Below are 24,538 nucleotides of genomic sequence, written 5' to 3' on the forward strand. Positions count from 1 at the left end.
AAGGAAGTTCGTGTAGGCATTGTATGCTCTGTGCTGTTAACTTCTCTAGCTTGTGGCTGCACTGAGACCCCAGAGTCTTTCTCTGGTTTGCATGGTTGCATTAGACTTGTGAGCTGCTGCAGAAGTAGAACTCCTGCAGTGGAGAATGTTGGACACTTTTTGGTTCTCTAGTAGTCACTAGACTTATTTCTTAAATTATCACACAGTCACCAAAGTAGAACTTTATTTATTTATTTATAGTCCACTTTTTTCACTGATACTTAAGGTGGATTACTCATAGACTATTATCTACAAAATTCTGGCTCTGTACTATTCAGCCAGCCTTGTTCAAATGTAATCTTTGTTCTTATGAAGCTTGACTAGAGCACATCCACAGGACATCTCTCCTGCCTTCTCACCATATTAACACAAAAGGTTCAGGGGGTTGTCCGTGCAGAGTAGGGTTGCAGAGTAGGGTTGCAGCACAGGGAGATGGAGAGAAAAAAGAAAGGACGTGCCTGAAGAAAGCAAGAACTCACATTAGAGAATATCTGTCTGTCTGGAGACTTCAGGTAATTCCCCATTCTTATTGTATTCATTAACTCAGCTGCTTTCTTGCATCTATGGCCACCTACCCTCTTAAATGGTGTATTTATACATATTTGTGATATTTTCATCCTCTTCAGTTGTAGTGACAGCTTGTAAAATTGTGAAATGATTCCTGCTTTCCTTATCATAGGTAAGGATTTTTAATTAATAACAGAGCATAAAAAGCACAGAGTATTCAATACAGATGTAGGAAGCCTGGAGGAAGCAACATATTTCACATTTTCATGCTCCCTCTTTCCCATAATGTTCATAACTTACAGTGTTGCTTTTGTTTTACAGCCAGAAGATTTAAGAGCTGTAAATCAGCATGAGGGATGTTTCGGTGGTTCAGTTTAGTATCTGCCATGGCATTATTTCATCTTGTTTTGATAATGCATAAAATGCATTGGTTGGAAGTTGGCTAAACCAGTATTGCAGTTTAATTATACACTATATGTTGTTTCCTTTTTTGGTTGGATTGATTAGTGTTTAATTGAACGTGTGCAGAACACTTACAATCTAGTGAAATGTGGCTTGTGAGGAAAATGTCAAGCTTGCTTTGTGTGAAGGACAGAGGGATCAGAATCTGATTAAGATTTCTTTTTTTATTTCTTGCTCTGTGTTCTAGTGCTGTTACAGCTAGCCTGTGAAGCTTTACCAAATGACATGACCTTGGCTCTGGCTTACCTTCTTGCCTTGCCACAGGTATGTACATAACTGAGGTAAATATTCAGCAGGCCAATCTATGCCTCTCAGTTTACAACAGGTCTGGCCAGAGCTCTCAGCTACCAGCATACGGCAGGATAAAGCAAACAATAAAAACCATATTTTCCAAAGCAGATTAAATCATAAATATAGGTCAGGGCAGAGCAACAAAATATGTTCAGATACAATTCAGTTGACAAAAAGGAATAGGCAATTCAGTCCCAGATCACAAACGTATTGTGGTAACCATTCACCTCTTCTCAGGGCCTCCAAAGATAATTGTATCTGTTGGGCTGGTTCATGGGGGGGTACATTACCCTTTAGAGAGCCCAGTCCCCATACTGCTTCAAAGGTAAGAACCTGCTCTTTGAATTTTTCCTGTGAATGAGTAGAGAATCAGAGTCCTGTTACCATTTTAAGCTCTCACTGGCATTGCCCATCTTCAGTCTAAATTGTGCTTCTTGTGAGTCTCAAATTCCATCCAAGTCAAGAAGCTGAATTTCTGTACTGAAAGATTCTGTAGAAAGATGGTTCAGGAAGAAACTGCATGTAAAATATAATATCCAGCAGTAACTCCAGTTTGACTAGCTGTCTTCTCCTGAATTTAAACTTTCAGATTTATCTAATTTGTCTGCTTATGGCTCTCCAGGATCTCAGGCTCAGAAATCTGCTGTATAAGAGTTCAACTGGAGGTATACCAGAAATTGAACCTGAGACTTTTTGCCAAGCATATGGTGTAACACTGAGCTATAATGTCCCCTCTGAAATCCTCCCCTGTGGATGATTACAGGCTCAAAAGCCATACTATTCAATAACTGCAGCACAGTGTGTGCTTCCAGCTTTGAAAAGACATCTGAATACTTGATGCACGCTCATGTGACTTTCACAAGGACAAGTTATCAGATGTTTACCAAATCCAGAGTTTGTTCACTGCAATGTCTTCTAAAGACCGTTTTTATAAGGCTAGGTTATCACTCTGAAACAGCATGAGTCACCTGAGATCACCAATAAATCAAGTGAAAATCATATTCCAAAATGTCAGTACATCAACAAGAAATTCATTGTACAGAATATAAATAATAGAACATAAGTAGTTGCCTTCTACAGAATCGGACTAGTGGTCTGTGTAGCAGAGCACTATGGTCTCTGGGAATATTTTTTCAGGGTCTCAGTTTTTCCAAGACATGCTACCTGAGATCTTTACATTAAACAGATGGGGTTGGATCCAACTGAGTGCCAGCAGAAGGTGTTTGCCAGCACAGACTTTTTTTTTTTTATAAAAAGCAACGCCTGGACATTTCCAGAACTGATTGTGGAGGCCATGGGACATACATAGACAAAAAGCCACCGGGGCGGGGGGCAGAGAGCGTTGCAGTGAGAACAGGAAACTCGATGAGATCTCACTCACCTTGCTCTTCCACCATCAGAAGCATGGCTTATAGAAGGGTGAAATTTTCTATTCTCACTGCAGGACTCTGAATCAACTAATAATTAACTTCATGACTCACTGGCTTCAACCTATGGAGCAGGTTTATATATTGCCTGCTGAATATGAGTATTATGGTCTTCTCCTAGCCTGTCTATGTACAGAGACTATGGTTGGTATCCCTTCACTCATCTGGGTGTACTGAGAACCAGACAGAAATAGCTGTGTACCATGGACCTGATTCCCAGATATACAGCACTTGTGGTGTTCTGCTACCTTAACACAGGTCTGCCACACCTAGAAGTTTACCCCAACCTGCTCATCCCTGCTGGCCTCCCAATAAACAAATGAGTAACTGATGAAGGTACGTTACAGGTGCCCTTTCATAGCAGCTGCATACGAAGGGCATTCAATTTTCTTTTTATTCTTCAGAAAGCATTCTAAGACAGCCCATGTTGAATGGTGTATAGAGTTTCATAGCTGGACCAAGGAAACCTCAATTTAAATCACTTAACCCAATGACTTTGGATCAGACATGAACTCTATTTACCCTCATAAAGTGAATAGCAATGCCAAAAAAGGGAAGCAGGGGAGATTAAAAGACCAGTGTCTACTACTGGCCTACCTGAAGGAAAGGAAGAATATAAATACTACTAAATAGATGGCTTTAAAAAGTCTATAACTGTATATGGTGCTGCTTTGCACAAAATATATTCTTTGGCACCATTTTCTTTCTAATCATCATTCTGTAGCAGCTACTAAAAAAGATGATGTGCTTGCAATTGTAAAGTTCTTTTAGCTAAGCTAATTCTGTCCTATTTCTTCCTAGGTGGTAGATGCCAACAAGTGCTTTGAGAAGCAACCCCCTTCTGCATTATCTCTCCAGCTGGCAAGTTATTACTATAGCCTGCAGATTTATGCTCGGTTGGCACCCTGCTTCAAGGACAAATGCCATCCACTCTACAGGGTAAGTTTTTAAAGTTTTTTTTTTAAAGAATCAATTAATATGCAACAAAGAGCTATTCTGTTAGTCCATTTCAGGGCATGTCTAACATTCCAGTCAAGTTGCATATCGTCATTTAATCTAGTACTGTATAAAGTGACAACTACTTAATGCAGTGTTTACCAAAATAGATAAATGGTTTTTAATGACTATTGCTTAGCTGTTGTTTGAAAAGGAGCACTTTCCATTTTGATATACATCATGTAATGTTAGTATGCAGCATTTTAAAATCAACCAGAGGATTGAATGGTGGTAGACTTTTTTTAAAATAAAAGATTCAAAAGGGCTCTGGGAAATTAGAGACCTGTCAACCTAGTCTCTGTATCAGTAGTAAAGCATTAATAAAGCTGGGAACTGTTAACCAAATACAAGAATAAATGTACAAGCACGGCTTCTACAAAAAAAGGACTGTGTTCCCAATATTTTAGAATTCTCTCTTACTGTCATTGTATAGATAGGGATGATCTTGTAGACACAGGGACGGTGTCGGTGGAGAAGGACGGTGGCTCAGTGGTAGAGCATCTGCTTGGGAAGCAGAAGGTTCCAGGTTCAATCCCTGGCCTCTCCAAAAAAGGGTCCAGGCAAATAGGTGTGGAAAACCTCAGCTTGAGACCCTGGAGAGCCACTTCCAGTCTGAGAAGACAATACTGACTTTGATGGACCAAGGGTCTGATTCAGTATAAGGCAGCTTCATATGTTCATATTCACAGGGTTATATCCCATGAGATCCACTTGCGAAGCGAGACTTTTCCTCATCCCTTTGCATGCTGTTGCACCACCATCACCCCTAAGCTCACTGAAGTTTTGTTCCCAGAGTAGAGGGTCAGTTTACTGTCAGGAACAGTCTAGATGGGAATGTGAATGTAAGCCAAACCAGGGCCAATTGGTGAGAATTGCCCACCCACATACAGAATAGGAGTGAATACTCTTCATCCTGAGAGTGTAGCAAACAATGTAATCCCACAGTGAACTGTCGTGGAACTAGTAATATTTAACATTCTTGACATGTCTGGATATGGACAGGTAAGCAGTGAGATGGCCAAGTTTGCAGATGTGGCACTAGGAGCTGATGAATGGTGTCTTCCCCCCTGCAAATAATAGCCATGCAGGGGCTCAGTCCAGAAGGGGACGAGGCTTAATCCTGTCATCTCATAGATATTCCCAGTGCCAGACAGCCTCATGAAGCTGCTGTTTGTCTTGCTGGGACAAAAATAACCATTACCTGTTCATTAAGTGTGCATAGGCAAATGGCACGATTACAGAGCAAAAAAAATAGATTATGGGAGCTCCATTCACAGAAACCTTTCTTTTTGTCCCTAGTATTCAAAATGCTGGTGTAGAATGTGAAAGACTTTAGAAACACCTTCAGATTAAATGCATGGGCAACAACAAGGCACAGTGCAAGTTAGTGCAAAATAGTGCTTGTAGGGTTACCTGATCTAGGGGTGGAGCCTGGGGAGGGGAGGGACCTTGGCAGGGTATAATGCCATAGAGCTAACCCTCCAAAGCTTGTCATTTTCTCCAGGGAAATTGATCCGTGTCATCTGGAAATCAGTTGTAATAACAGGAGATCCCCAAGTGCCACCTAAGTGCATGGTGAGCACAAAAAATGCTCTCTTCCTCCACACTGTTATCAAGTCTGAACTGAATGTGCTAGGCCAAGAAATTCCTTGGTTTTGTGATGAGCAGTGTACTAAAAATGCCAGTACCGTTAGTCTATCTGTGAAAAAAGCTTCCTTCAGCTGTCTAGGCCAACACATGGCTAATGGCCTCTGCCTCTAGACCTCAGTAAAAAGTTCTGTCTGCTCTAATAGACTCAGAGATTTAAAAGAAATGGGTAAATGCAACTTCTTTATCCCCCTCTCTTCACATGCCCTATCAGATGTTAAAATGCAGGGCAGGCTCCTTAGCTTAAGAAGTTACAGATCTCTACAGAATTCACTTACATTGAATTTTCATTCAGCTCCTCAGGACAGCACATGGTTAAAGGGCTGGCTTCTCCAGACTTCAGTTAAGAGTTCTTTCTGCTCTGATGAACTCAGCACCCAATAGAACTTTTTCCTTCCTCCCCTGAACTTTATCACCTCTCTTTTCCCCACCCACTGACCAGATCAGGCCAGGTCAGAGAAGCCTTTCCTGAAGTCTCCAGGATCTCCTTTCTGAGGTCTGTCATGTATTTAACACCTCCAAATCTCTGTTCCCTGCTTGAAGGGGGAGAGGTGACCTTGACCATCCCATTGTGTAGCCCTGTTAACATTTGTATGAAGGTGGCCTGAAGTAAGTCTGGAAAGCAATTGAACAGATGTCCTGCTTCCTACCTGTTCTCTGCCCAGACTGAAAACAGAATTTTTAAAACTCAGAGTGAAGATTTTGCTCATTTCAAATCTTCGAAGGAAAAAATGATTTCTTCACAGGGATTTTAGGGAAGAAAGGTTAGAAAAAGAGTTGCCAGTGTCATCATGCATGTGTACAGTTTTAATGACGCAGAAGTAGAAAAGAGTAACTAATGAGCAGAGTTACTCCAGTCTTATACACATTTGATTTCTGTGAGTTTAGGCTGGATTAATTTTGCATAGTATTGCACTGTAAAGCTATCACAGGGTTAGAGGCACCTCTGCTGTGAATAGGCTGTAATACTTTATGTGTTTAGAAAAAAATAGAGACTATAGTTAGGCATGAGGGGCCTAACTATATGAAATTGTGGAAGTGACAAAAGAGGCATTTTTCTCTCTGTTCCTTTGAAGGGGGGAAATGTATAGTCAACAAACTTTTAAAATGTTAAAAATGACACAGTACTTACTATGATTTTGACAGAGTTATTTCACCATCTAGACAGTATCTCAGTGGCCACTTTTTCTATGGTGTGTACATTCTTCCTAGCAGATTTCTCTCTGTTTCATAATACAGGATCTTGGGCTCCCTGATTAACTGTTTGGCTTTTGGTCTAGAGCACACAAACCAAATGCAGTTTCAGACTGGTAACTTATGGAATTAACTGGACTCAGAGCTGGACACAGAGATTAAAGAGAGGGAGGGAGAGATCCTTCTTCATGTGCACACTCACTCACACTACACATGTGTACACACACAGCCAGTCCTCCCTGTCCAGAAGTCTGTTGCATTCAGCAAATGGTGGTATTCAGCAAGTGATAGACTGATAGTGCTGGGGAGGAGTCAGTGGTCGTGGTGCATGTTGGCACCAATGATGTGGGGAAATGCAGTCGTGAGGTCCTGGAGGAAAAATTTAGGCTGCTAGGCAGGAGACTCAAGACCAGAACCTCCAAGGTGGCCTTCTCAGAAGTGCTACCTGTTCCACACGTAGAGCTGGAGAGACAGGCACAAATTAGAAGTCTCAATGTGTGGATGAGATGATGGTGTAAGGAGGAAGGGTTTAAGTGTTTGGCTTTTGGTCTAGAGCACACAAACCAAATTCAGTTTCAGACTGGTAACTTATGGAATTAGCTGCACATGACAATGGCCAGTAGGTTGGATGGCTTTTTAAAAAGGTTAGGCAAATTCACTCTGATCTGGATAGCCCAGGCAAGCCTGACCTTGTCAGATCTTGGAAGCTAAGCAGGATTGACTGTGGTTAGTAGGTTTATAGGTTTATTGGATTTATATCCCATCCTCCCTGCAGAAGCAGGCTCAGGGCGGCTCACAACCAGTAAAATCAGAACAGTTATACAGTTAAGCAATTAAAACAATTGAACAGTTAAAACAGTTAAAACAATATGGTGGTAATCATATTTGGTATTATCTCACTTCAGATGGCATTCAGTATATATTAGTACTTGGATGGGGACTGTTCTTTGAATACCCAATCAGGAGGTAGGGGCAGGCTTATTCAGGCACCTCACTAAATATCCTCCAGGCCCCCAATAGGGGTCAGTCACCAGAGGTCAACTTGTCTTCTAGGTGCCAGACACACACACACACAAAATGTACAAATAAAATAAAAAAATGAGGCATTCAGGTGGCACATGTCTCTTCGAGAGTACTGACTAGCCTGATTCAGTGGAAACTCCATGATCAGCAGCAGCATACCTTTGAGCACTAATGTTAGCAGCAAACAAAGGGAAAAGCTATTGCTTGTGGATCTTCCAGAATACCTGGCTCACAATCATTAGAAACAGGATGTTGGTATATACTTCTTGTATAGTCTCCTTCAGTTGTCCTCCCCCCATACCCTTCTAGTTGCTCTTTGCTGTGCATGGTGCCTGCAGCCCAAGAGGGCAGCAAAATGCAAAAATGGCCTAGTAGCCTTAATAGGATGTTTGGGAGTGCACTAGGAGCTACAAAGTGTATAGGCAACTGTGGTGGCTAAAGAGCCATTGTTTGGCCACCTTTGGTCTAAAGGAATCCGCTTTCTGTTCTAAGAAGATTCTTTTTTAAAAAAAAATGTTTCTTTTGGAGTTTTACAACACATTCTGTGTGGACAGAAAAGAAGTCTAATTCAAATCTGTGATGTCCCAGATTTATTTATTTTTATCCATGGTGTGTGTGGGGGGGGGGGGGGGAGTTTAGAAGTAATATACAGCTTAATTTCATGGCCTGGTCGGAGCTACTTTCAGTTTACTGGAAACAAAGGTTGAATTTTAACCTTTCTCTCAGTTTATGATATAGCAAGAAAAGGCAAAGCCTGTTTTGCTAATTACTTTCATGAATCTTCCTGCCTCTAAGAAGAGACACTACTTCTTTCCATGGTCTCATCAACAAAGGAACTGACAGCTGTTTAAAATGAGGTTATGGGTTTTTCTTCACTCCACTAGCTTTGTAGTATTATGGAAATACAATTTTTTTCTTTATAATATCTGACAAATCTCAGTAGAAAAAATGCAAGATATGTGACACGTGCAGCTGCCTTATATTAAATCTGTCTACTCAGACTGGCAGTAGCTCTCCAGGGTTCTAGGTAGAGTTTTTGTTTTTTGACTCACGTACCACCTGATCCCTTAACTGGAGATGCAAAGGCTTGATCTTGGGACTTCCGCATGCTAAGCAAATACTCCATCACTGAACTGTGACCACATAGCATGATGATCTTCAAAGCATCCAAATTGAGCTATCATTTTTTAAAAAGAAAGATACTGAATCAGTGTGCCCAGATTCTGTTCCACTTTTGTCTGCACTTGCAGGCTCTCTGACTGTTCACTCAAAGTTAGGAATTGGAAAAGAAAAATATTTCTCAATATAAAAATTCTCTGATGTGCTCCAAATACCTGAAAAGAGAGTGCAGGTGTGTCTGGTTTCTAAGAATACAGAGGCTTCACACATTGAGGAAATCACAGATGTGCCCCAACGCCCTTTTCTACATAGCAACAATGATGTTACCAAAACTGATCACCTTGTTTGGCATAGAATCTTGGAAGGCAAGAAAGCCTATAGCAAGTATGAGAAAATAACATTATAGTGAAATTGATAAAATTCTAGACCTAGAGTTGGTGTTGGTCTATAGTTCTATCAATTTAACTGTAATGAGTTTTGCCCTGTTCATGGTTTGTGAACGGAAGTCCATGATGAGTATACCATCATGAACTTCCACAAACCTTTAGAGCAATTTGTGTGGTTCAGGAATGGAGCAGAATGGGACTCAGAGTCAATTTAAACCTTTGTTTTCTGTTCCCTGCGAAAGCCACAAAAACAGAGGTGCTTCCCTGCCTTGCGGTTGTTTCTTCAGCACCTCCAGCCTTGCAGCTGTCTTCCAGCTGTCTTCTGCAGTCCCTTTACATTTTAAAGGGACCTCGCAAGACAGCCCAAAACAGTGGTTTTTCATGCTTTCTGCAAACCCCATTGAAAAGGGACTGCAGTTTCTTTCAGTGGGGTTTGTAGGGCCATGAACCATGAACCAGTTCAGTTTGCAAAGAAGCCTCCTGGTTTTATTGGGTTCATGGTTTTTTAGAGCCCTGTTTAGGGAATGGGCGATATATAAACTGAATATAATAAATAAATAAATGGCTTGGTTCGTGGTTCAGCCACAAACTGGACCACCTTTCCCAGTTCGTGCTCATCCCTACAAAGTGCAGTGCTTCTCTCCGTAAGGAATCACCATCTATTTCAATCTAAAGGCATGTTGTCTTTTTAGGGTTGGGGGGGGAGAAAACACACAGTTGCATAATGCTCCCCAGCCGTTTTTTTGTACCACAGGGAAAATCACATACAGTTTCCTTTCTGTAGGGTAATACCCCAAAGCTCACTCAAAAATTATCTTGGTAAACTGATGTAAATGTAACAAATCAATGCAGTCTGCTGTGCTCCCTGAAGTTTGGTTTTTGGGGATTTAGTGAAGGTGGAAGTTGAGAAGCAGGCAAGGCCAAGGAAGGCCAAAGGACCAGAATTGAGGGAGGCAAGTTGGCCCCCAGTCACAGCTCCCTGAACAGATAGGTGGGCCAGTGCAAAGCTCTGGCTTCTGCTTCTCCCAGAAGACCCGCCCCTTTTCCACAAACCCAGGTGACCAATTGACTGCCAAACCATGACCAGAACTAACCACTGTGCCTTCCACTGCCCTGGGAGGTGCTACAGGGGAAATCCTTCCCATTCTTATGCTCCTAGACCCCACGGCAACAAAAGTGACCTTAGGTAAGTCCAGGGACCACAACTTCTTGGGGATTTGAGGCTGCTAAAGTATTGGAAAGGATCCTTAGTGTCAGTTTTGACAGTGATCCAGGAAAAAAGTGGTATGTGACATACATTTTTAATTAGAGTGAATTAAAATTAGTCTTATTTTGAGAATTTTGTGAAATTCCTTGTAATAACTGGTGTCTGGCACACCGGGATATCACTGGGCCATGTTACCGTAAGCACTATGGGAAAGGTTCTATTAAAAGGATTAACAAGGTGTAACCAGAAGAAGTTTGGTCCTTAAAAAGTATCACTTCTCTTTAATCCACTCTAAATGAAACTCACCATTTGTGCTGGTTTATTGTCTGCTAGAAATTCAGACTACTAATTAAATTTAAGTAGCACTGAATGTATCAAAGGAAATAATGTTGTAAATTGCTTCATAATTGATTTCCTTTTCCCATTTTGCTTTAATATGTATATGTTTTTGTCTGTACCATTTATTTTTCTTCATTTTCCTAAAATGGATTTTCAAAACTCCAAGCAATTAAGTTATAAGTTGCCCCTGAGGGGAGAAAAAGATGCCTCCGGCCATTATTTAGAGAAATGGGGAAAATCCCTCTAATATTGTAGCTGCTCCTTATCCATTTAGAATATAAGGTAGGGAATACCTGTTCACAAATTAGCTTTTATTCCATTTTAAAGAGTTCTCTTGGGAATCTGCAAATATTTTTTTTATCAGAATGTAAAATGTGACCCAAATACCTCTCTAATAAGATTAAGTTTGCTTCCTTTTATTGAGCTCTCTCACCAGTCTGTCTCACTTCAGTGTTCTTGATGCAATTAGTATTAGTTGTGTTTAAAATATTTACCAGAACTAATCATGGTTAGATGCCTACCCTTCTAACATTCCGCAACAACTTGATAGTTATAAGAAGACCGAAATGCAGGTTTCCGAGTAGAGTTCACAAAAGGGAAGGAGAGATCTTTGGCCAGTCATTCTGTCTCAGCCTAACCTACCTCCACAGCGTTGCTGTAAGGATAACATGTTGAAGGGGAGAACCATGTATTGTGCTCTGAGTTATTTGGAGGAAAGATGGGACTCAAATCCAGTGCTGCTAGGCAATCACAAAGTTTGCTGGCAGGTTATGAACCGGTTAGGCCTTGGTGGTGTGAGGCAGAGGCCCAGAGAACATCTTCAGAAGAACTGTGGTGACTCACAACAGCCCTTTCATTTCCTACTGCTATAGGAGGAGGGTATGATGGGGAAAGGAAAAAAGAGTGATCCTTGTGTGAGGCCTGAACTAAAGCTTCATGTTGAGATGCTTGCTACTCTACATACTTGTGTTAAATAATAGAAAAATAGCTTCCAAAAAAACCTTTTAGAATATGATTTTAACATCAGTAAACCTCCAGTGTGCATTTTACTTGATTCTACAGGCTGACCCAAAGGAATTAATTCAACTGGTCACTGAGCACGTTGCCCAGACAAGCTATGCAGATTGGCCTGACGAGATAGCGACACTGATAAAGCATCTACAGTACTACAACGAACGGCTCTTGGACTTCACTCAGGCTCAGATCCTTCAAGGGCTTGGCAAAGGGGTGGACGTTCAGAGATTTACAGCGGATGGTCAGTACAAGAGGGAAACTATATTAGGCCTGGCAGAGTAAGTAACATCTGCTTTGTAGCTTAACATATTTAAAATTCAAACCAGGAAAATAAATTTCCAGCCGTGCTGACCTTTAGAAAGTTTTATTAGTAATCTCTTGACTTTGTAGATTTATTCTTGCAAGGAGGCTGTTAATGGGATTCCCTCCCCCCTCGATCCACTCTATTCAGATGAAGTGTTTTGTTCAGCTGAATGGATCAATAAATGCAAGATATTATTAGTAGAAATGGTTTTTTTCCCCGTGTTCTGTATGCTCTAGAAGATTATCAGTGCAAGGACCCTTTCTACAAACACAAACTTTGAACTACTTGGAGCTCTGCTTTTTGCCTGCTTTGTTGCTGCCTTCACTGGTTGAATGTGACAGTGAAGACAAAAGTGAGCAGACGTGATGCACAGGCATCGTTGCTTATGCCAAGGGCGAGTTCTCATGCTATGGCTTCCACATACAGACCATTGAACCCTGGAGTGCCTTCTTCATTTAGGGGCCATAATGCAGACCATGACGTACTGTATGGATCTAAAAGATGGCTGGTGGGGGTGAGAAAAAGGTATTAAACTATATGTTTTTTAAAAAAAAAAAACCTGTTGACAATGGAAAGTACTGAATCTCCAGGTTATTGCAATGCTATAGTTCCATTTTTGAGCCTTGAAAGTGGACTTTTAAGTTATCTCTGGTAGAATGTGAAATATGTATGTAGGAGCTGTGAGACCTATTAATCTTTTACAGACTTCCATAAGGACAAATTCCAGAGGGATAACCAGAGCCTCTGAAAGCTTACATAGTAATAAATGTGTTAGTTTTTAAGGTGTCAGAAGACTTTCTTGTTATAATGAATCTTTTAATAGCATTGCTGATTCTGCAAAGTATTTTTGTTCAGCATTCGATAACAAGTATCCCTTTAACACTGTAGTGTAACATTATCCTTTAATTTTGTGCTTCAGTGTTATTGGTATTTTTACAACCTGATAGCATTATCAGAAGACGTCACTATAATTTCAGCACCATCAAATGATCAGGCACATATGAGAGTGCTGACATTGTGCACAGATTTCTAGCTCCTGAGGGACTTCTCCATTGGCATTAGATGGGTAGAGACAGCTGCATATGCCATAGAGAAATAAGTTCCTTTGTGGCAGATCATATGGGATAAATCTGACCATGTATGAATGCATCTGTAAGCTCGGTTTCATTTTGATTTTGATCTCCAATGTTTAAATTTTTATATTCTGTGTATTTCTATTTGCAACTGGTTAATGTGCTTTCTATTATTTCCTGGAATGTGGCGGGGTGGGCGGGGAAACAAGGGCAATCCGATTTTTATGGTTTTTTGAAGCAATTTGATGTGATTTGCCTACAGGAAGTTTGGCTTTCCTCTCCTCCCCAAGTAGATGGCTTCAGAGTCTTTTTTACCTCTGCAGTTCCTGGTTCAGGAAGGGGCAGACTCAAAGGGGGTCTTCTCTCCCTGATCTCCACAAATCTGTCCGTCATGGTGGAACTGCTCCCTGCTCTGGGCCGTTACACTCTGGCAGTTAAACTAAATCTTAAGCCTACTCCTTTAATCATCGTGAATGTATATTTTCCACCGCCAGTTGGGCTGGCTGCCTCTAGGCAACTATGGAAAGACTTTGAGCAATATCTGGGGGACATCCAAGAGGCTTATCCTGCTGCACACATGGTCATTTTGGGCGATTTTAATGCAAAAATGGGTCGAAGTGATCTAGAGTTGTTTAGCAAATTTGGTTCATTCCCCCCCTCCCCTTTCTCTGATCCTCCCCCCCTGTGTAAGCGGCTTTCCAACGACCACAGGTGTAATCAGCAGGGCTTCTTGTTGGCTAAATGTTGTATCAAGTATGATTTGTTAATCTTAAATGGCTCCTGGCCGGAGGATCACCCTGCTGTTTGCTCCTACTGGAAGGGAACCAAGCCCTCTTTACTAGACTATGTTGCTACCTCCAGAGCTATGCTTACAGAAGTGCTGGATTTCAGGGTTATTAGTAGATCTGAGAGTGACCACCTCCCACTGTCACTCAAAGTCTCAATTGCCTTGCCGTTTAAGTCTAGAGATATTCATCACCCTTCTGACCACTTAAGCCCTGTGACTGGCTGTGTAAAATGGTCCAGCAGAGTTAGTGCTAAGATCAGGAGTCTCTTGGGGTGTGAACAGATGATGGGCCTCAGGAAAATGATAACGGAGAAGGAGGGTAACATTGTTTCACATTACAATGACATAACTGCTGCCCTAAAACCTACTCTCTCCTATTATGTGCATAATAACACAGTTCTGAAAAGACGATCTTACGAGTGGTATGATTCAGAATGCAGGTCCTTAAAGAGGCAGGTTACAGCTGGCCTGATTCTGGCAAGGGAATCCCAATTGACGGCTCACTATATGCAGTTAAAAGTCCTAAAAAAACAATTCAAGGAACTTACCCAACATAAGAAAGAAATTTTTATTAAGAGAAACTGGGAGGCCCTGATTAGTGCAGCAAAATCAAACAATTCATCGCTTTTTTGGCATACAATTAACCCACTACTGAAAGTTTTCCCCTCAGGAGCTTCAAATCATATTACTGCTGCAGAGTGGGTGGAACACTTTCAGAGGATATATGCCTCTGAAGAGCCCTCTTGCCCCACCCTACGAGCGAAGTTGCTAACAGAGGACATTCCGTCCTGGGATCCTGTCACCTGCGAGGAGGTGAACTCCCTCTTAGGAAGGGTGAGAAGCGGGAAAGCCCCTGGGGGGGATTACATTAGGTCTGACCTGCTTAAAGAGCATCGGGATTGGTGGGCTCCAACGTTGGCTTCCCTTTTCTCATACATTGACGAGACAGCAAACATGCCAGCCGATTGGGGCTGGGCGATTATTGTGCCCATTTACAAAAGAGGGGGTCATGAACTCCCCTCGAACTATAGGCCAATTAGTTTGCTAAGTGCTATTAGCAAACTGTATGCCTTACATCTGAGGGACAAACTTACGGCCTGGATGGATTCTCAAGGCATTATTGCCGATGTTCAGGCTGCCTTCTGCCCTGGAAGATCCCACCTTGACCAGACTTTGGTGCTGCAATTTCTGGTTGATAAATATTTGGCCACAAAGGGCTCCAGACTCTTTGCAGCCTTTGTCGACTTTAAGGCTGCCTTTGATCTGATACCCAGATCCAGGTTATGGGACAAGCTTGCTGCTTCGTCTATTGACAGACGGCTGTTGTTGCTAATGGTTAGCCTTTATAGCAACTCGGGCATCAGGATAAGATGCTCATCTCAAGGCCATCTAACCCAACCAATTTCAGTGAACAAGGGTGTCAGACAGGGTTGTGTGCTCGCCCCCTTGCTTTTCAATTTCTACATAAATTCACTTCTAACCTCCTTTAATGATTTGGCTTTACATCCCCCCAAGCTCGCCGATCGGCATATTCCAGTTCTAGCGTATGCTGACGACGTGCTTATACTATCCAGGACGCAGATTGGTATGCGGAGGGCCCTTCGCCATCTAACCCAGACCAGTCTGCAGGAAAAGTTGGAAATTAATCTAGATAAAACCAAGGTTTTAGTTTTCACCAAACGTTTCAAGGCTCATTGCTGGTTTCTAAATGGTAAACCCATTGAGCAAGTAAAAATTATTAAATACCTGGGGGTGATTTTTCACTATCAGGGAAAGCGTTTGGCACATAAGAACTATGTTGCACAATCTGCGCAAAGAACAGCTGATGCCATCTACCGTTTTTATATCTCTAAAGGGGCCAAATTCTTGCCTGCAGCACTAAGGCTGCATACTGCAAAGACCAGGGTCCAGTTGCTCTATGGCGCTGAAATTGGCCCTTATTCAACTACCAAGCCGTTGGAGATAGTACAAACCAAACTCTTGCGCAAGCTTCTGTCTGTTCCCAGTTGTGTGCCAAACACTGCCATCAGGTTGGAATCTGGCGTCCCAAGCATCGAGACGTCTATGTGGTTAAACACCCTTTGTTACTTTTTGAGGGTTCTCTCAAAGCCAGGTGGCCTTCCCCATCTGATTTTTTTCGACTCTTTTGTGGGAACTTGGGAGAAAAGGTGTTTAGATCATTTTAGACTCTGTGATCTCTCCCCTGAGTCCCTAGCAATGATGGAACTGAGGGATGCGAAAGAACTTTTGCGCCTGAGGTTGGTTGAGCTGGAATTGAGATCTGCTAGAGCTAGTCTTTCTGCGCACATTTTCTTAGGGAAGCAAGCTGAAGTACTGTCCCCAGCCAGGTATCTTTTCAACATCACTATCCCAAAATATCGGATAGCTTTCTCAAAAGCTCGACTCAACGCACTTTTCTCTTCGGTGCTTTTGGGACGTTACGCTGGGTACCCATATCTGGAAAGATTGTGCCCCTGTAATTGCAATGAGGTCGAAACAACTCTCCACATCGTTTTGCGGTGCCCAATTTACAATGACTTGAGGGCAAGATTAATCTCTCCAATTCTCGGGTCCTTGGCGGGCAGGCCGGAGGATGAGCAGATTGCCTTCCTCCTGTCTGACACTCACTCTGATGTTTCAACTAAGATTGCCCGTTTCTGTTATGTTGCTCAGTTGGAAAGGAGGGAAATTGAGAACGTAAATCTTGGCTATGAGTTTTAACAATATGTGAAATAGTTGGCGTGAGGAACTCTGTGTAAGAGGTGATGGGTTTGTTTTTATGATTTTGTTTCTGTTTGTATTAAGCTGGTCGGATGACCGTGAATAAAAGTACTACTATTTGCAACTGTTATGCCATTAAAGGTTTAATATGGTATGGGATAACTGCACACATAATTTATTTCTCATTTTTTTCCTATTAGAATGACCTAATGCATGAATAAGACCTTTGGCTGTATACAGTCTGTGATTATTCAAACTGTCTTCAGTATACATTTAAACATTTGATTTATAATAAGTGTGTCTTTTTTATTTTTTTAAATTTTCCTTGGGAGTAAAGAAAACATCCTTGATGGGAAATTAAGTATTATTCCCTTAGGCTGTAGACAGGTGGCTCTGCACAGAAATGTTTTTTCACATCTTGCTCTTGTCACGTTGGGGAGAAGGCAGAAGTAGTAGTGACCTGATTTGGTTCTCCAACAGGTGCAAATGAGCAGCAGAAACAGCCCCGTAGCTGTGTGTGCAGGCTACAGCTGAAAGCTATTTCAATGATCACAAACTATTACTTGACCATTTTGGCCTGTTCAAATAATTTATGGCGGGCTTTCTTGTTGTTTCTTTGGACAAAGCTCAGTGGTGTGCACTGAGTAAATCCACGCCAAGCATCCCATAAGCCTTCAAGTTACGTATGTACATATATGAAGCTCTCTTATACTGAATCAAGCTACAGCAGATAAAATAATATTAAAATAAATATAAAATTTATTATATGATGTACACAATAGTAAAATTAGAAACACAGGACCTGAATATTAGGCTATAACATGTTCAACAACTTTGTATGGGAAATTAATACAGTTTATGTAAAGCTGACTCTAATATAGCCTGATATTCACGCCCTCTGTTTTTAATTTTACTGTTGTGTACACCAGCCTGGTAGCATTTTCAGTATATTTTGGGTTGCTTTGATTCAAACCATTGGTCTGTCAAAGTCAGACCAGCAGCAGCTCTTCAGGGTCTCAAGTAGAGGTCTTTCATATCACCTTTTACCTGATCCTTAAAAATAGGGATGCTGGTGACTGAAGCTTGGATTTTCTGCATGCCAAGCAAATACTCCACCACTGAGCCATGCTGTTTCCTTATCAGGGTTGTTTCTGTTGGTTCTGGGGACAAACGAAACTTGAGCTTCAGAAGATTGTAAATTGCAGCCCCCCCCCCCCCCCCGACCCCAGTCCCAGCCAGAACCTCAATTTCACCAGCAGTTTGGGAATCACATTTTAATAATCTATTTGATAACTTGAAGTCCTGCATGCCTTTTGTTAGCCTGGGCATTTTTGATAACTGCCCCCCCTGGGAGCTTGATTCATCTGAAAAGGTTATTCTGCTAACAAATCATCTAAAGACTCTTTAAGCTGCTGTGCCAGACATAATCCCTCTGGACCTTTTAAAGCAGATTGCTTTTGGTCGTCCCTGGTGATCTCTTCCTTATTTGTTGCCATTGATGCCTCAGGGAGAATTCCATGTCACTGGAGATAGGCTATAGTGATCTTGATATAAAAGTTACAGATTGGTTCCATCCTGTTGTTGCAGTCCAGCACTTCTGATGTATAACCACAGCATCTTTGATTCTCAGCTTTGAGCAGGGGAGTGCAATGCATGTTAATTATAGTTGCAAAAAAAAAAAATGCTTGTTTCTCTTAATGCTCTGGTGAGGCTTTAATAATTGCAACAAGCCTACATAGCAAAAGCGTCTTCATACAGGGCCATAGCAGTTGAATAGTTTTCATGCTTGAGCTCATGATTTAAGTACATAAACAATCTCCTATTAATCAAATCTGTAGTCTCCTCTACCATAAAATTCATTTTAAAACTATACATCTGAAAATGAATATTGCCTTTCCTTCATTGTGAAACTTTGCCCCCAAGTTTTAGAGCACATTTCTGTAACTGGCTCAGTAGCAAGTAGTACATTGCACTTCAGGGAAGTAATGAAAAGGTTTACTGTTTCTTTCCTTGTGGAAAAGTTCTACCAGAAAGTGAAAACAATTCTATCCTAACCACTTCTCCTCTTTTCTAGCAACCTAATTAAACTACTTACTTGTTGATTTCCCCTCCCCACCCCAATCTGTTTTATGGTTCTTCTTTGACCAGAACTCTTGAAGAAAACGTATACAAGATTGCTTTGTCCTTGGCTCAGCGTTACAACGTCCCTCTCTGGGAAGTCTACATGACACATTTGGAATTTCTTTTCAGTGATAGTGGGTAAGTATAGGATCACACTTTTTACTTTATTTAATTTTATTGATGAAAAGCTGAAACAAAATCAGCATGTAGATTCTTCCAAGTAATCAAGTGAGATGGAACTTAAGGAGCCACTCTTAAGTAGCAAAGTGTTCATCACTAGTTGATGGTGAACATTGACATTTAAGCCATTGATCGAATCAAAGGTGGTTTGTGCAAACCTACCATATGCTGAACAAGACATATGGAACAAGGAGTTATAGAACAAGGAGACACTCTCAGCCAAGCTTCTAGTGATGGTAAAAGCCTCAAATGCAAAGGGCAGGGGGTTAGGTGCACTTCATTGCTCCTCTTATTCCAAGTCTCTCCTCCACAGTCTGAAGAATACCTGGAATCACCTCCTTGATCAGGCTTAATCATGTGTATGTCCAGCAGCCTTCTTTGACTTCCAACACCTGCTGCCCATTTGCCTTGGCAACTGCTTAAAGTGGCTGCTCATTGATATAAAGGAGCTATGCATTGCCTGGCCCGGTAATATTGGTGGGGTGGCTATAGGAGCTGTTGATAGACTGACGTTCAGGGCAGGGATCATGGCCACATCCTGTTGCCCAGGTAAGTCCTAAAGAAGGTCTGCCCTCAGACACTGATATTGTTTAGTGTTTGGAGAAGAGTAAGGAACACTTGTGTAGCCGAAATCAGCAGGGCAGCCTTTGTCTGTGGTAGGTCTAGTCCTCTACCAGAGCAGATATGGAGAACATTTTGAGTCCCAACACAATATAAGTATTTTTACCAAATGAACAAATAGGCTTGATTGTATCCAGCCTAGGAATGCCCTTGGGTGGCAACCAACAAGAGGATCAAGTAGCAGAGATTGTGAGAGAAGTTTAAAAAAAAAATATGAGCAAAAAGACTTCTAGATTTGAGCAGTTGTCAACAAAAAATGCTCTTGATAGACTTGTTTAATTTTGTATAATTGTTCTGTTCACAATTTAGAATTGGTTGCTAGTATTTTAATGGTCTAGTATTTCAAATGGTCTAGTATTTAATGGTCTAGCAAATCTTCTCGTGAAAAGCTTTCAGCATCTAGTACAAATTCCTAATGTCGTCATATGGTTATTGGCTAGATCAGTGTACTCACTCAGTGGCTTAGGAGCCACATGTGGCTTTCGGCCACATGGCATATTCCTTATATTTCAGGAAAGTCGGCAAAGCCCTTGTCTGGTGGGGCTTGTTTTACTTATTTACTTTATTCAATTTCTAGCCAGCCAGCCCGGCCTGCACAGCAGGCTCAGTAAAGATTACAACATTCTTAAAACACAGGGAAAGTTAAAATACAAAACTATTGATTTCTAAACAAGACTGATAAATAAAACATTAAGTGATGCCAGCTGCCCAATGTAAAAAGACTCTGGTTATGTGTAGCTTCACATGGAACAGGACAAGGTAAGTGAGTGGGTGAGGAGAGCAGCTATAGTGGACGAAAGCAAAGCAGCTAAAGCAAGGCAGGGGAGGCCATTCTAGATAAGTTAGCACTGCCTCATCCATAGGCCTTATGGAACATCTCCATTTTACAAGCCCTGCAGAACTGCATTAAATCCCACAGGGCCTGGATCTAGGGAGAGTGTTCCACCAGGCCAGCACCAGAGCCGAAAAGACTCTGGCTCTGGTTGAGGCTATCTTTTGAGCTGTGGATCACCAGTAGATGTTGGTCAGAAGAGCGCAAGGCCCTTGTGGAATAATAATTGCAGAAGGGAGGACTACTGGAATAGATGAATACAGAAAGACAGAAACCAACTGTGTTATGTTTTATCACATAGTTTATCAACGGCTGCAATAGAAGAAAGAGCACGAAGCCTTGGTCTCTTTGAGACTTTGAAAACTATCCCAGATGCTTTTCATGAGCGTATGGTCAAATATGTATACCCTACTATTGAAGGCAGAGATCACCAGCGATTATTGTATTATTTCATGTTCCTTGAGAACTGTAGCTGTCCTGAATTTGTGAAACATGCCATCAAGCCTGAAACCCATATCCGTCTGCTGAAAAAATTCAAGGCAGTTGCACCAGGTATGTGGTGGTAGTTTTCCTTTTGCTTATAGTTACTAGATCAATTCGTTTTCTGCACTATTGATATATTTAGGGAGAGGTTCTCTGTTGAGATGATATAGAGAGGGCGGTAGAGAGCCGGTGTGGTGTAGTGGTTAAGAGCAGCAGACTCTAATCTGGAGACCCAGGTTTGATTTCCCCACTTCTGAATATGAAGCCTGCTGAGTGACCTTGGGCCAGTCACAGCTCATTCAGTGCTCTCTTAGCCTCACCTACCTCACAAGGTGCCTGTTGTGGGGAGAGGAGAGGAAGGAGATTGTAAGCCACGTCAAGACTCCTTAAGATGAAAGTGGGATATACCTGTGTGATCCGCATGAATTTGGCAAGGAAGTTAAAGCAGTCAGAAAGTATTAATTGCAAGAGGCTTACTACAAGAGGATTTCTCATAATTTCTGAACTATGGATAGAGCTACCCTTAAAAATTTACATTACTCTCTGGGACCCCCATCTAACCAGTTCTAGAGACCACCCATTTGGTGGATATGTGGAGATTGTTGCACATGGTATTGTAGACCACTGCTGATAAATATTAAAGTTTAGTATCCACATTCTTCTCCATTCCTTCATACTTGCGCCCCCCCCCCAAAAAAAACCTCTTTCTTGACAAAAACATTCATCTGGTTGTTGTACATTTTGCCCTGAAGTACAGGAAACCCGTTATTTTTTCATTTAAATATTTATATTGTGCTTCCCTCCCCCATGAGCCCTCAAAGCAGCTTATAATACCTGAAAAACTAACAAATGGATAAATGGGAGAACAGAAAGAACAAAAGGCATCTAAATACAGAGCAGGTTTTCCTCTCCCTTTGTCAAATCTTCTGTACAGCATTAAGTTGTTACCCTCAGGACAAGAGCCCTTTGACTTGCACCCTGGGCATGCTCAGACCTTAAATAAATGTGTAAGAACACTTTCCTGGGAGTAAACCCTATTAAACAGCCCTAAGATTTTGAGTAGACCTGTTTAGGATTGCACTGTAACTGTAGCAGAAGAGAAACGGGTTCAGCCAGATCTTATTCTGCTGCTGCTAACCAGATAGTGGGCTCTTCCCTACTTCCTCCCTTGCCATTTAAAAGCATTAGGAAGTAGGTGATGTGAAAGACCTCTGCCTGAGACACTGGGCTTGCTGCTGCTAGTCAGAGGAGACAGTAGTGACCTTGACTGACCAATGGTTTGATTTGGTATAAAGCAGATTCATGTGTGCTCATATCTGATCTATAGATTACTTACAAGAGTGGGGAGGGGGGTACTAGAACAGATATTAAAAGGTTAGATGTTGCAGTAGTACTGAAAGCCATTCTGTTAACTGTTTAGTGACAGGCAATGGAAATTCTTGTCCTCTTTGTCTGTACATTCCTGTTCTTTAAAAATGCCCTAGCATAGCACAGTTATGTTGGTGTCAGAAGCTGTGAGGCAGTGGTAACTTGGGAGTTTGTCTTCAGGGCATCAGTTTGAGGACTCAAACACAACTGTAGGTAATTGGCTGTTATGGTGTGTCTTTAAGGAGTTTTATGTTTTCTTTCTATTGATAGGTCTTAATTACAAAAAGCTAACGGAAGAAAATGTGAACCCTCTAGAAGCTTTGGCTCCTGTCCTGACAAGTCAAAATATTTTATCTATTTCCAAGCTTGCTCCCAAAATCCCAGAAAAGGATGGAAGAATGCTTGCCGCCAGCTCTGTTTATGCTGTATGGTTAAAAAAACTCTTCTGGAATGGGGACCCCCATCTCATTAAGAGAGCTCCAGAAACAATACCTGAGTGGTTGCATGCATATGATATCTGTGCCAAGTACTTCGACAGACTAAATCCAGGAGACGTTATTGAGTTCATGGATGAAATTACTTTTTCCTCAAAGGCTGTTGTTAAGGTAAATATAATAAATTTTTACACTTGCACTGTGTAAATTCTGAGATGTAATTTAGAATGTTCTAAATCTTTGCTTCTTGCCTTGTGTGATTTTTTTAAACCATAAAAAGTCCGTTGACAAAGCAATTACAGAACTAGTATCACTACTGATGTTACCAGATTCATGCAGGTCTCTGAAATACTTAGCTAGCAGATTAGTTTGAAGTTTTTCATAATTCTTATGTATGATGTCATAATACCTGTGAACTTCTGTTATAGAAAACTGACTACATTTTTTTCCTCCAAGTTCCACAGGGTACCTTTCAAAGTAGCCCTTTGGATCCCATCCTCAATCAGTTTCTAGCTCATCGCAGTGGTACATGCTTTTTTGAAGGATTAGTGAAATTTATGCTGTTTAAGATAGAGTTGCCCAAATGGTGTTGAAGATGGAGAATCAGTTAAATTTGAGTTCAGTAGCACCTTAGAAACCAACAAGATTTGCAAGGTATAAACTTTCAAACATCAAAGCTCTCTTCAACAGAGAGTTTTTGCTCTCAAAAGCTTTAAAGCACAGAAATTTTGTTGGTCTCTAAGGTACTACTGAATTTGGGGCTAGCTCTTCTACTGCAGGCCAACATGACTACCCTCTTAAATTATCTTCACTAGAGAACCAGATTCCTAATCTTTGTGACCTGTGGGGCTTGTGACATTTCCATTCCTTGATCCATGCCAGTAACCACATCCTAATGAGAGCCAGTTTGGTGTAGTGGTTAAGTGCGCGGACTCTTATCTGGGAGAACTGGGTTTGATTCCCCACTCCTCCACTTGCAGCTGCTGGAATGGCCTTGGGTTAGCCATAGCTCTGGCAGAGGCTGTCCTTGAAAGGGCAGCTGCTGTGAGAGCCCTCTCAGCCCCAGCCACCTCACAGGGTGTCTGTTGTGGGGCGAGAAGATAAAGGAGATTGCAAGCCGCTCTGAGTCTCTGATTCAGAGAGAAGGGCAGGGTATAAATCTGTAATTCTTCTTCTTCTAATCTATTTTAAACTAGCTTTTTGTTTTGCTGTGACCATATGTAGAGAAAGAATCTCATCAGGGCTTTTTTTGTAGCAGGAACTCCTTTGCATATTAGGCTCTGATGTAGCCAATCCTCCAAGAGCTTACAGGGCTCTTAGTACCGGGCCTACTGTAAGCTCCAGGAGGATTGGCTACATCAGGGTTGTGTGGCCTAATATGCAAAGGAGTTTCTGCTACAAAAAAAAGCCATGAAACTCATTATTAAATTCTGCACCTGTCTAAATGTAATAAGATTCTTATTCTTGGTCTTCCATATATAACAACTACCATATGGGATTTTTTTTTTTTGAAAGAAGATATTTTTACAATTAATGTATTTTCGGTTTTGTATGACTATTTCCTGGAAAGTAGACATTTCTACCTAAAACATGGGGGGTGGGGGTGTTGCTTCTAAGCATCATTCCAGTTCTTAGTTTCCAGTATTGTAACAATGGGATTATTATTATTTGGACCTCTATATCTGCTGCGTCAATATACTCTGTTTTGAAATAAGTGTGCTGTGTGTTATTTAAAATATCACAAAAGCTTAATAGAATACCCTGCAGTAATTTTGAAATCTGTAGTTTGACTTCCATTTACCAAGTTTGTCTAGGATTACTGGCTAGCAGAGTTTGATACTGTGAACACATTCAGTTACTTGTATGTAGGGCTGCCAGCTCTAGGTTGGAAAATACCTGGAGATTTTGGGAGTGGAGGGTGGGGTTTGAGAAGGGTAAGGGGTCTCAGCAGTGTATAATGCCA

The 24,538-nt window shown here is 41.4% G+C and overlaps 1 protein-coding gene across 2 annotated transcripts in view; it reads left to right on the forward strand.

Annotated features, from left to right (window-relative positions):
* Positions 1-24,538, forward strand: part of NBAS (NBAS subunit of NRZ tethering complex) — a 230,899-nt gene that overhangs the window by 148,799 nt on the left and 57,562 nt on the right. For both annotated transcript variants that reach the window (XM_060233719.1, XM_060233728.1), the window contains exons 39-44: positions 1,196-1,272; positions 3,528-3,665; positions 11,700-11,929; positions 18,685-18,795; positions 20,592-20,842; positions 22,412-22,746. In XM_060233719.1, the coding sequence (XP_060089702.1) occupies positions 1,196-1,272; positions 3,528-3,665; positions 11,700-11,929; positions 18,685-18,795; positions 20,592-20,842; positions 22,412-22,746 (1,142 nt within the window). The remainder of the gene's footprint in view (positions 1-1,195; positions 1,273-3,527; positions 3,666-11,699; positions 11,930-18,684; positions 18,796-20,591; positions 20,843-22,411; positions 22,747-24,538) is intronic.

This window comes from Heteronotia binoei, chromosome 1 (assembly GCF_032191835.1).
Source record: "Heteronotia binoei isolate CCM8104 ecotype False Entrance Well chromosome 1, APGP_CSIRO_Hbin_v1, whole genome shotgun sequence".
Classification (NCBI taxonomy): domain Eukaryota; kingdom Metazoa; phylum Chordata; class Lepidosauria; order Squamata; family Gekkonidae; genus Heteronotia; species Heteronotia binoei.